The 11,499-nt window shown below is 43.0% G+C and overlaps 1 protein-coding gene across 1 annotated transcript in view; it reads left to right on the forward strand.

Moving 5' to 3' along the window:
- FAM50A (family with sequence similarity 50 member A) overlaps positions 1 to 10,147 on the forward strand; it is a 34,678-nt gene extending 24,531 nt beyond the window's left edge. The window contains exons 6-13 of the mRNA XM_033922806.1: positions 6,116 to 6,182; positions 6,323 to 6,384; positions 6,483 to 6,559; positions 7,182 to 7,236; positions 7,366 to 7,414; positions 7,821 to 7,891; positions 9,502 to 9,612; positions 9,838 to 10,147. Coding sequence (XP_033778697.1) covers positions 6,116 to 6,182; positions 6,323 to 6,384; positions 6,483 to 6,559; positions 7,182 to 7,236; positions 7,366 to 7,414; positions 7,821 to 7,891; positions 9,502 to 9,612; positions 9,838 to 9,846 — 501 coding nt within the window. The 3' untranslated portion in view covers positions 9,847 to 10,147. The remainder of the gene's footprint in view (positions 1 to 6,115; positions 6,183 to 6,322; positions 6,385 to 6,482; positions 6,560 to 7,181; positions 7,237 to 7,365; positions 7,415 to 7,820; positions 7,892 to 9,501; positions 9,613 to 9,837) is intronic.
- Positions 10,148 to 11,499: the final 1,352 nt, after the last annotated feature.

An 11,499-nucleotide genomic window follows, 5' to 3' on the forward strand; every position in this document is an offset into this window, starting at 1 on the left:
ATTGGGTTTTAGGGAAGTCGGTCCAGAACCTGTCTGCTGATATTGCTTTGGCTGTTGTGGGTTTTGTTAGAATCTGGTCTGTGTTGTATTGTGAGTTGTTGAATGTTGTTCTAATTGAGATGATTTTATTTTTGAAGTGGTCTGCTAATTGAGAGGCTGTAGGTGTTAGGTTTTCCTGGGTGGCTAGACATGGTTTAGTGTCGGTGAGGTTTCTTACTAGGTTGAACAGTTTTTTTGTGTCTGGTTTGTCGGCGCCTATGAGGTTAGAGTAGTAGTCTTTGCGTTTTTCCTTCAATTTGATTTTGTATTGCTTGAGTTGGATTTTCCATTCTATTTTGGTAATAACTTGTTTCTGTTTTGCCCATGCCCTTTCTAGTTGTCTACATTTCCTTTTTAGTTGTAGGAGTTCGGTGTCAAACCATTTATCTGATTGTCTATGTATTTTGTTTTTTTCTCTTAGTGGTGCTAGTTTGTTCAAGGTCGATTCGCTGAGAGATCGCCAGGTGTTTATGAATTCGCTAGGGTTGCTGGAATCTATTTCTGGGTCCACTGCGCTCCAGAATGTGTTTGGTTCGGTTTTCTGTCTAGTCTTATAGCTTGTTTTGAGGGGGATGGGTTTGTTTTTGGTATGTTCCCAGTTGATGGTGAAGTTGTATTTATAGTGGTCCGAGCATAGGGTGGGTTGCCAGGTGCCATTGGTGATTTGGATGTTTTGTGTGTTGTAGTTTGGGGATGAGTATGCTGCGATATCGAGTTGATGACCTTTTTCATGTGTTGGTTCTGGGTTGAGGATTTGGTACGATAGGGTGCTGAGGTATGATATAATATCTTCTACTTGTTTGGAGGAGTGGTCTTCTAGGTGGAGGTTTAAGTCACCAAGGATCAGATTGTTTGTAGATGAAAGTGAGTTCTGGAGGATGAACTCTTCTAGTTCATGTTTAGTTATGTTCCATTTTCCTGGGGTGATGTAGCATAGAAGGCAGTTTAGATTTCCTGTTAGGGTGGTGTCAGAAAGTTGGCAGGTTAGAAGGTCTAGATGGGGGGAGGAGTGCTTGGCTAGGACTTTGATGTTGAAGTTGTTTTTTGCTATGATTGCAATCCCTCCTCCTCGTCTGTTTGCTCGGCATACTAGTTCAATTTTGTATCCTTTGGGACAGATTTCTATAATGTGAGGGTCTTTGTCGGAAGTGAGCCAGGTTTCAGTGAGGAAGAGGCATCCTAGGTCTTCTTTGATTAGCCAGTCTTTGATTAGTTCTGTTTTTGGGCCTACCGATCGTATATTTAAGTATGAACATGCTATTTGTGTGATTTATGTGCGTGGGCAGGGGGTAGGAGCTATATTTGATAGTATTTTTTGTATTGTCTGGGGTCTTTGAAAGCTTATCTTGGCTTTTGTTGTATGTCTTTTTCCCCAGATTGTGGGTATGCTTGTTTGGTTGGATGGTGAACAGAGGATCAAGGTTCTAGGGGTTTGGGTTTTTCTGGTTTGTATGACCGATTTGTTTGGTACTGTAATGATTGGGATTGGCTGTGTGTGGTGCGCCGTTGACCCTGGGTCGAATTAAATATGGTGTCCTCCTGCGGGAACGGGGGGGCGGAGCAGGGCTCCCACGCCGGCCCGTTCGAGCTGGCTTGTGTGGCGCTGGCGTCGGCTTTCTTGTTTTTAAATATGGTGTCCTCCTGCGGGAACGGGGGGGCGGAGCAGGGCTCCCACGCCGGCCCGTTCGAGCTGGCTTGTGTGGCGCTGGCGTCGGCTTTCTTGTTTTTAAATATGGTGTCCTCCTGCGGGAACGGGGGGGCGGAGCAGGGCTCCCACGCCGGCCCGTTCGAGCTGGCTTGTGTGGCGCTGGCGTCGGCTTTCTTGTTTTTAAATATGGTGTCCTCCTGCGGGAACGGGGGGGCGGAGCAGGGCTCCCACGCCGGCCCGTTCGAGCTGGCTTGTGTGGCGCTGGCGTCGGCTTTCTTGTTTTTAAATATGGTGTCCTCCTGCGGGAACGGGGGGGCGGAGCAGGGCTCCCACGCCGGCCCGTTCGAGCTGGCTTGTGTGGCGCTGGCGTCGGCTTTCTTGTTTTTAAATATGGTGTCCTCCTGCGGGAACGGGGGGGCGGAGCAGGGCTCCCACGCCGGCCCGTTCGAGCTGGCTTGTGTGGCGCTGGCGTCGGCTTTCTTGTTTTTAAATATGGTGTCCTCCTGCGGGAACGGGGGGGCGGAGCAGGGCTCCCACGCCGGCCCGTTCGAGCTGGCTTGTGTGGCGCTGGCGTCGGCTTTCTTGTTTTTAAATATGGTGTCCTCCTGCGGGAACGGGGGGGCGGAGCAGGGCTCCCACGCCGGCCCGTTCGAGCTGGCTTGTGTGGCGCTGGCGTCGGCTTTCTTGTGCGTGGCATAAGTGTGCATGCCTAAATGTAGGCGTGTTGATGCCAATTTATACTTGTATTCTGTAATGGGAACTTGACACTCAGATGCTATTATAAAATTGGTGCTCAGTGCACTGCATTTAGGTGCCAAATATGTGGTGCCCAATTTTGGAATTTCCCCCATGGAAAGGAGTGAGGGAAGATTATAAGATGTTATGAGTTACATGTGTGCTATATATTTGTGATCCTGTAGCTTAGGGGCTTTTTGGGCCTGATTCTATAAACGACGCCTAATTCCTAGGCATGGTTGTCAAATCAACCCCTAAGTGCCATTTATAGAATTGCACCTAGTAACATAGTAAATGATGGTAGATAAAGACCTAAATGGTCCTCCAGTCTGCCCAACCATACATGCTCTATAAATGAATGATTATAAGAACATAAGAATAACCTTACTGGGTCAGACCAGTGGTCCATCAAGCCCAGTATCCCATTCTCATGGTGGTCAATCCAGGTCCTGGCCAAAACTCAAGGTGTAGCAATATTCCATGCTACCGATACAGGGCAAGCAGTGGCTTCTCCCCTGTCTTTGTCAATAACAGACAATGGACTTTTCCTCCAGGAACTTGTCCAAACCTTTCTTAAAACCAGCTTTGCTATCTGTTCTTACCACATCCTCTGGCAACATGTTCCAGAGCTTAACTATTCTCTGAGTGGAAAAAAACTTCCTCCAATTGGTTTTAAAAGTATTTCCCTGTAACTTCATCGATTGTTCCCTAGTCTTTGCAATTTTTGACGGAGTGAAAAATCGATCCACTTGTACCCCGTTCTGCTCCACTCAGGATTTTGTAGACTTCAGTCATATCTCCTCTCAGCCGTCTCTTTTCCAAGCTTAAGAGCCCTAACCATTTTAGTCTTTCCTCATACAAGAGGAGTTCCAACCCCTTTACCATCTTGGTGGCTCTTCTTTGAACCTTTTCTAGCGCCACTATATCTTTCTTGAGATAAGGAGACCAGAATTGAATGCAATACTCCAGATGAGGTTGCACCATGGAGTGATTCTTAGTCTTGTTAACCATACCTTTTTAAATAATTCCTAGCATCCTTATTACTTTTTTGGCCACCCCGCACATTGGGCAGAAGATTTCATCGTATTGTCTACAATGACACCCAGATCCTTTTCTTGAGCACTAGTCCCCAAGGTGGCCCCTAGCATCCGGTAACTGTGATTCAGGATATTCTTCCCAATGTGCATCACTTTGCATTTGTCCACATTAAATTTCATCTGCCATTTGGACACCCAGTCTTCCAGTTTCCTAAGGTCCGCCTGCAATTTTTCACAATACGCATGCGTTTTAACAACTTTGAACAGTTTAGTGTCATCTGCAAATTTAATCACCTCACTTGTCATTCCAATTTCCAGATCATTTATAAATAAGTTAAATAGCACCAGTCCCAGTACAGACCCCTGCGATACTCCACTGTTTACTCTCCTCTATTGAGAAAAATGATCATTTAACCCTACCCTCTGTTTTCTATCCGATAACCAATTCCTAATCCACAACTGAAATTTGCCATCTATCCCATGACACTTTAATTTTCTAGAAGCCTCTTATGAGGAACTTTATCAAAAGCGTTCTGAAAATCTAGATATACTATATCAACCGACTCACCTTTATCCACATGTTTATTTACACCTTCAAAGAAGTCAAGCAAATTTGTGAGGCAAGATCTCGCTCGGCTGAACCCATGCTGACTCTGTCTCATTAAATCATGCTTATCTACATTTTCTCTAATTTTATTTTTTATAATCGTGCCTACCATTTTGCCTGGCACCAAAGTGAGGCTTATTGGTCTATAATTTCCCAGATCTCCCTGGATCCCTTTTTAAAAATTGGTCACCCTCCAATCTTCAAGTACTACAGACAATTTTAGCTATAGGTTACAGATCACTAACAGCAGGTCAGCAATTTCATTTTTGAGTTCTTTTAATACCCTGGGATGTATACTATCCAGTCCTGGCAATTTATCACTTTTTAACTTGAATTTAAATTGTCCTTTTTCTTAGATATTTCTGGGCCAGAAACCCAGTACTCTGCCTAGGTTCTGTCTACTGGAATCTCTGTCAAAGCTCACTCCAGTCCATTTAAACCATCCCAGCCATCGAAGCCTTCCCCAGCCTGACCTCAACTGAATGTCTGTATAAGGGACACAGACTGTGCAAGTCTTCCCACTACTGGCTTTAGTTTTTCAATATATACCCATTATTTTCTAATTAGAGATCCTCTGTGTTCATCGCATGCTTGTTTGAACTCTGTCATCGTTTTCATCTCCACCACCTCCCTTGGGAGTGCATTCCAGGTAGAGAATGACACCGTGACAAAATTCATCACCGTTCCCGTCCCCGCAGATAACTGCGGGAAATAATCCCATGTCATTTTCTAGTATCTATTTCTAGTAACCTCAGTCCTTCTACACCAGCATTCTTCAAAGCAAAGCTTGTGGGTCAGTGATTGTGCCCAATTATACTCTGATTCTTCCCTCTCTCCTTAAAGAATGACATGAAGATGGTTTCCCGCGGGGACGGGAACGGTGATAAATTTTGTTACCATGTCATTCTCTATTTCCTAACATTACTCTTGAGTCTACCATCCTTCAACCTCAAATTATGCCCTCTGGTTTTACTATTTTCCTTTCTCTGGAAAAGATTTTGTCCAATGTTAATATCTTTCAAGTATTTGTACGTTTGAATCATATCGGGTATACATATTCAGGGCTTCCAGTGTCTCATACGTCTTTTGGTGCCTAACTTGATTTAGGCACCAGTAGGTGTCCTAATATTAGGCCAGGGTTTTCCTGGCTTAATATACTAGTTTATAGTTTATTCAGTTTTTGATTCTACAAAGCGTTGTACAAAGTAAAAACATTAACATTAAAACAAAAATAACAATTGAACATACTTTCCTATAAAAATTACAGGACTCCCAACCGTACAAACTGGGTAAATATTGACCCGTAGGCCTTAGATACATGTGGGAAGGGGGGAGAAATACAATTGTAATAGAAAAAGTAAGAAACATTTAAGGGAAAAACACTTAGGAACTGGGGAACAATATAAAATTAATAGCTAAAATATAGTAGTTCAGTTAAAAGCATCTTTAAAAAGAAAGCACTTTAGATTGCTTTTAAAATTTTTTAGGTTTTTTCCATTTTTAGATATAAAGGAAGAGCATTCCAGATTGTAGGGGCTGTTACAGAAAACGTGGAGGTGCGACATGTGCCAATGATTTTTAAAGAAGGGATATTAAGGTTAAATTGAGAAATAGCACCAAACACAGACGTCTACTGACGCTAAAGTTATACCACACTTACTTTGTGGGTAGGTGCAAGTAGGCACCTCATTGTAGGCGCTATGCCGAGTTCCACACAGAACATTTAATTGTTTTTTAATCTTTTTAATGAGTTTTTTTAAATGGCATGATCAATTACCATACCAGTAAAGTTTATTAAACAATTTTGAGTTCCATGTGGAACTCAGCTAGGTGTCTCCGATCTAGGTGCTATTTATAGAATCTAGCCTTTGCCTTTTTTAATGGGGGTTTATTTTTTTATTTTTTTATGTTTTGTAATAGAAAGGATTTTTGTTTGTTAATTTCTAAAGCATTGATAAAGAAAATACAAAGGCATGGTCCTCTGCAGGGCCTCAGCGTGGTGGCTCCCCCTCCCCCTCATCCAGCTTTTAATTTCTTCCCTTAACCCAGGAAGAGGAGAACCGTTTGCGGGAAGAGCTACGGCAGGAGTGGGAAGCCAAACAAGAGAAAATAAAAAGTAGGTATATCTTTGGAAAAGTGCCTACTGACACAGGATGTGTAGGTTGTGTCCATCTGAGCATTTATCACTGAAGTAGTATCAGTCAAGACATTCTGCTTGTGTACCCTGGCATGCGCATCTTTCATTTCTTCCTGCAGGTGAAGAGATTGAGATCACATTTAGTTACTGGGATGGATCAGGACACCGCCGGACTGTTAAGGTGAAGCCTTTTACATTCCTCAAATGCTGTGTCTCCCCCCTCTCACTCCATTGTATTGCCAATCCAGACTGACCTGCACTCTGTATACTCCCTTCCAGATGAAGAAAGGCAACACAATGCAACAGTTCCTGCAGAAAGCGCTGGAAATCCTGCGCAAGGACTTCAGCGAGCTCCGGTCAGTCTCGAGATAATGTGTAACAGCCTGACCCCTTTCAGTGAAACAAACAAATGGGATGTCATGGATACAAACATCCTGTTTGTCTGTTTAGAATGTAAGCTCGTTCGAGCAGGGACTGTCTTCTTTGTGACTCTGTACAGCACTGCGTACGTCTGGTAGCAGTATAGAAACAATTAGTAGTAGTAGTAAGAAAGAGCATGTATTATTATCCTACTCTCTTTGCCCTTAGGAAGGAGTTTGGGCCATGGAAAGATTGTCAGTGCAGCTCCTGGCTTCCTTATAATAATAATAATAACAGTTTATATACTGCAATACCGTGAAGTTCTATGCGGTTTACAAAAGTTACAAGAGGTACAAAATGAGTGAACTTAAGAGAGAAGAGAATGAGAATAGGTCAAGAAAACCGTTATTGAGAGAGGTGTACGGGTCAGTTGTCTAGGTACTTCAGGAATAGGTATGTTTTTAGGCGCTTCCTGAATTCCCCGTAAATTCCTGGGAAAGTTGTAGTGAGCAAATCAGGGTTGGGGTTTTTGTCCAGTCTATGCTCAGAAAAATTAGGGTTTGTGTGAACTGGATTATAGGTGATACACTTCTGCTCATCCTTCTGTCTCTTGTCTAGATCTGCTGGTGTGGAACAGTTGATGTACATCAAAGAGGACTTGATAATTCCTCATGTGAGTGTTGCTGTCTGCCCTTTGGTTTTCCCCCTAACTCTGGACTTTCACAGTTGTCGGACTTTTCTTTCCATGACCCTGCCCTAAATGGTTTGTGTTCATTAATCTCTGCTCACTTCTGTCTTCCAGCATCACAGTTTTTATGATTTCATTGTAACCAAAGCCAGAGGCAAAAGTGGTGAGTGCCTAGCTCTCTGTTTTCTAGTGTACCTCCCAGCTTACTCCTGCCTCTTATTGCATACAGATGCTGAATTTGCATCATGTCTGAAAAAGACATGCATTTAGCATGGCTAGGTGAGGAGTAAGATGCATGCTTTGGATAGCACTACAGTATTCCTTTTCCTTTCTTTCTCTTGTCCTGTCCCCCTTGATTATTCCACAGAGGTCTGGTGATTAGCAGAGACAGGAATGATGTGAATTTCATAGGTGACACCCCAGACTATTCCTTTTCCCTTTTTTTCTCTTGTCCTGCTTCCTTGATTATTCCACAGAGGTCTGGTGATTAGCAGAGACAGGAATGATGTGAATTTTATAGGTGACACCTCAGTTTCTTAATCTCCACCTCCCCTCACATTCCCTTCCAGGGCCGCTTTTCAACTTTGATGTCCATGAAGATGTTCGGCTACTGAGTGATGCCACCGTGGAAAAGGATGAGGTAAGGGAGGCTATGATGATGAATTCTTGGTTTGGTGGGGGCGGGGGGGGGTTTCAAGAAAATATTTTGTACATTTGCTTCTGGGGAGGAAAAGAGAAAAAATTGGAAGGCTACAGGCTGGTTTTCACTTAGGGATTCTGTCATATATATATCTAGAACTCTAATAGTGACTTGGAATTTGTAGTAGAGGTCTGCACGGGAACGGGGATCGCGAGAATCCCGCGTGTCCTGCGGAAATCCCCCCTAACCCATGGGACTCCCATGGGGACCCCCCTCTAGCCAACGGGACTCCCACAGGGATGGAAGGCTTTGGAAGCGGGGTTCGTCCATATAATACAATGGACACATCAGCCTTAGTAAAAGAGGGGGTTTATAAGTTAATTACCTGAACAGAAAACAAAAAAAGGGTTCCGCCAAAGAGATTCCACAAGGAAAACAGCAGCGCAAACACAAAAGAAACTGTGGAATTGATGAACCTGTCAGAAGTAATTGCTGCTTTTTTGGGGACGGGCGGGGATGGAGGTAATTCCTTGCAGGGACAGGTGGGGACGGAGAGGATCCTGGCGGGGATGGGTGGGATTTCTGACCCTGTGCAACTCTAGTTTGTAGCTGGTAGGTTCCACTATACAGCAACCTTTCATAAGAGAGATTAGTGTTTGTTCAATCGCACAGTTGCAGGTCAGCTTTTACGTAATAGCTGTGGGGAAGCTTGCTGTGGAGCGGTCCTGGTAGGTGAAAACAATTTTTATTGAACAAACAGATAGCTTAACAATGGAAACAGTAACTGTCGAAGAATTATACATCAACATCCCTTATGACAACACCCCCCCACCTAATAAAGTATGTAAAGTAACAACAGTGATGCGCTAGGACAAGGACAGCGTAAAACCAATAAAAGTCATAAGAAAGAACTCTGGAATGCTCTGGTTCCATAAGTGGTCAAAGGAAGTTGCCAATGATATCAAAACAATACTCTGTCTCCCCCCATCCTTTGCCCCATGACAGTATATTTAAAGGTAGACATATGGTTAAGAGGAAAGCCAATAAGAAAAAGAATAAAACCAGTGATGCAGCGCCAGGAGAAAAATTTTTTACGATCACGAAGGAAGAATAGCAGTCAATAGGTAATTCAAAGAGCGAAATATCAAGCATCCCAATGTTACCAGACGAGAGAAGCTCCAACAGGACCTAAACGAAAACAAAGAAATCAGGGCCCTGGACTCTGATGGGTCTTGAGAGACGCACAACAGGACCTCCCCATCCTTCCCCCCCCCACCTCCTCAGAAATCTACGACATATCAAACAAAAACTGAACAAAATCAACAAAACAGCGAAATACGAATAAAACAAAAAAAGAACCAGAATAGATGAGGAATAACCAGGAGATCCATATCAGTAGAAGGGCAGACCCAGGGTCGCTACCTCCCCCTCCCCCCCATTGCTCAAGTCAAATCAAACTTTTAGAGTATTAAATATCAAACTACGGACTCTAGGAGACAAGGAAGATATATAAGGACCCCAAACTTGCAGAAAATTTAGGGTCCAAGTATCCCTACCCCCGTACATAGTGCCCTTGATCTGAGTCTTCTCTCCACTCCTCTTTCCCTCAGTCACATGCTGGAAAAGTGGTCCTGCGTAGCTGGTATGAGAAAAACAAACACATCTTCCCAGCTAGCCGTTGGGAGCCCTACGATCCAGAGAAGAAATGGGATAAATACACGGTAAGGATTTGCGCTGTCTCTGTTACAGGTTGATAACATGTGCTGGGGGTTTTCTATGCCTCCAAGTCCACCTTGGATTAATGTGCATCCCTCTTCCATCCACAAATTACCGAGCTTTCAAAGGAGCTGATCATTAACTCATGTCTTGGCGCTATCACTTAAATCTTAATTCATCCCCTCTTTCGTCAGAGACCTAATTATCCCTGTGTTCTTTGTTTCTCACAGATCCGCTGAGAAAAAGCTGAAGCCTGGCGTGCAATTTCTATAGTCGCTACATGATCATTGCCACATTGACCATGGAACAGAACTGTTTTTCAGCTCTTGGCTTTTATTTGTCTTCTGCCGCTGCGAGGCATTGTTGGCACATTCTCTGGTTGTGTCTTGCCCAAGTTATGTCTCTTGTAAAGAACAGTGAGTGGCCCTGGTTAAAAAAAAAAAAAATCAGTTTGGGCTGCGCTGGTGTTTCTAAAGTATTTGTACAGATAGGTCCCTTTTATTTCATCCCTGCTCAAATAAATACCCCATGTTCATCACTCTTTTAGATCATTTATTTCTGTCCCTGAGCATCCCCTACATGCTCAGAGACACTCAGCCTCCATGAACTAGCCTGGTAGCAATGGCAGTGTGTGTGTATGTGTGTGTGTGTGTGTGTATGTGTGTGTGTGTGTGTGTGTGAAAGATGAAAAGTGCAAATGACACAGAGATGAGTATCAGTCTGTAGAACGACAGAAATCTGGAACAGTGAATATAATTTCTCATAAAATGGGTGTATAGAACTAAACATTGCTGTTTCAGAAGAGTGCAAGGCTATTAGTTAAGTCTTGGTGCTGAGGCAGCTCTCTGAAGGTGGCATTTCACCTCTGGATAGAATGCAAATGTGTACTACTAAAATTGACTGGGTCTACCTAGGCTAGGAGCCTTCTCCTCTTCTAGAAGGTCTGTTCTTCCCAGTTTTCACTAAAAGGCTGTTGGAAGCACTTTCTTTTGACTTACAAAGGAGAGGCAGGTGCTCATTGCTAAGATCCCTAGAATACCTTAATTTACTAAGGATATTGTAGCAATTTCAGTCCATCAAATCCTTGAGGAAAATATGGGAAACTTCTCCAGTATGTAAAAAAAACATAAATAAAATATATGATCCAGACAACTCCGAAGTTTTGAGAAGGTTGTGGCCTTCCTCCATTCACCACTAGAAGTAGAACCAGCTTTAAAAAAATAATTCAAAGGCTGCGAGGCCACGTTCTTCAGTTTTTCCAGAAAAATATCCACACGTTTTGGATTGATTTAAGCATTTATATGCTGCTTATTTATCATTCTAAGTAGTTACACCCAAACATAAGAAATAATTCAACACAATTGATACAAAGACAGATAATAATGAATCAAGAACAAATACTAAAAGGACTTAACAATTACATAAAGTAGACTGGCAAAACACATTAGCAGAAATCCAAGACTTGATCATGAAAAGTCTGAGTAAAGTTTTAAGCTTCTTTTGAAATGTCTTTGTCTGCCTCCACCTGAATATTAAATGGTGACAGTGAAGAGGTCATACTGCAGAAAATACATGTGCACATGTTAATGCTAGTATATCAAACTTCTGGCCATAGAGCATCAATAAATGCTGCCTTCACATTGCAACTGAGGTGCTGAACCATATTTAGTTACCTGGCATGAAAATGTAGAGCAGACTGACATGGATAACCTGGACATACAGGTGATTCAACTGGACATACTGGCCTCACTTGTGTATGCTGGACACTACAGACCTATATTTTCACTTGTGTATGCTGGACACTACAGACCTATATTTTCCCATAGCCAGGCCCAGCCTGTACCTTGCTGTCTGTAAACACCTTCAGCCTTTGCAATGCTAACGTTTTTGTC

This window comes from Geotrypetes seraphini, chromosome 1 (assembly GCF_902459505.1).
Source record: "Geotrypetes seraphini chromosome 1, aGeoSer1.1, whole genome shotgun sequence".
In the NCBI taxonomy this organism is placed as follows: Eukaryota; Metazoa; Chordata; class Amphibia; order Gymnophiona; family Dermophiidae; genus Geotrypetes; species Geotrypetes seraphini.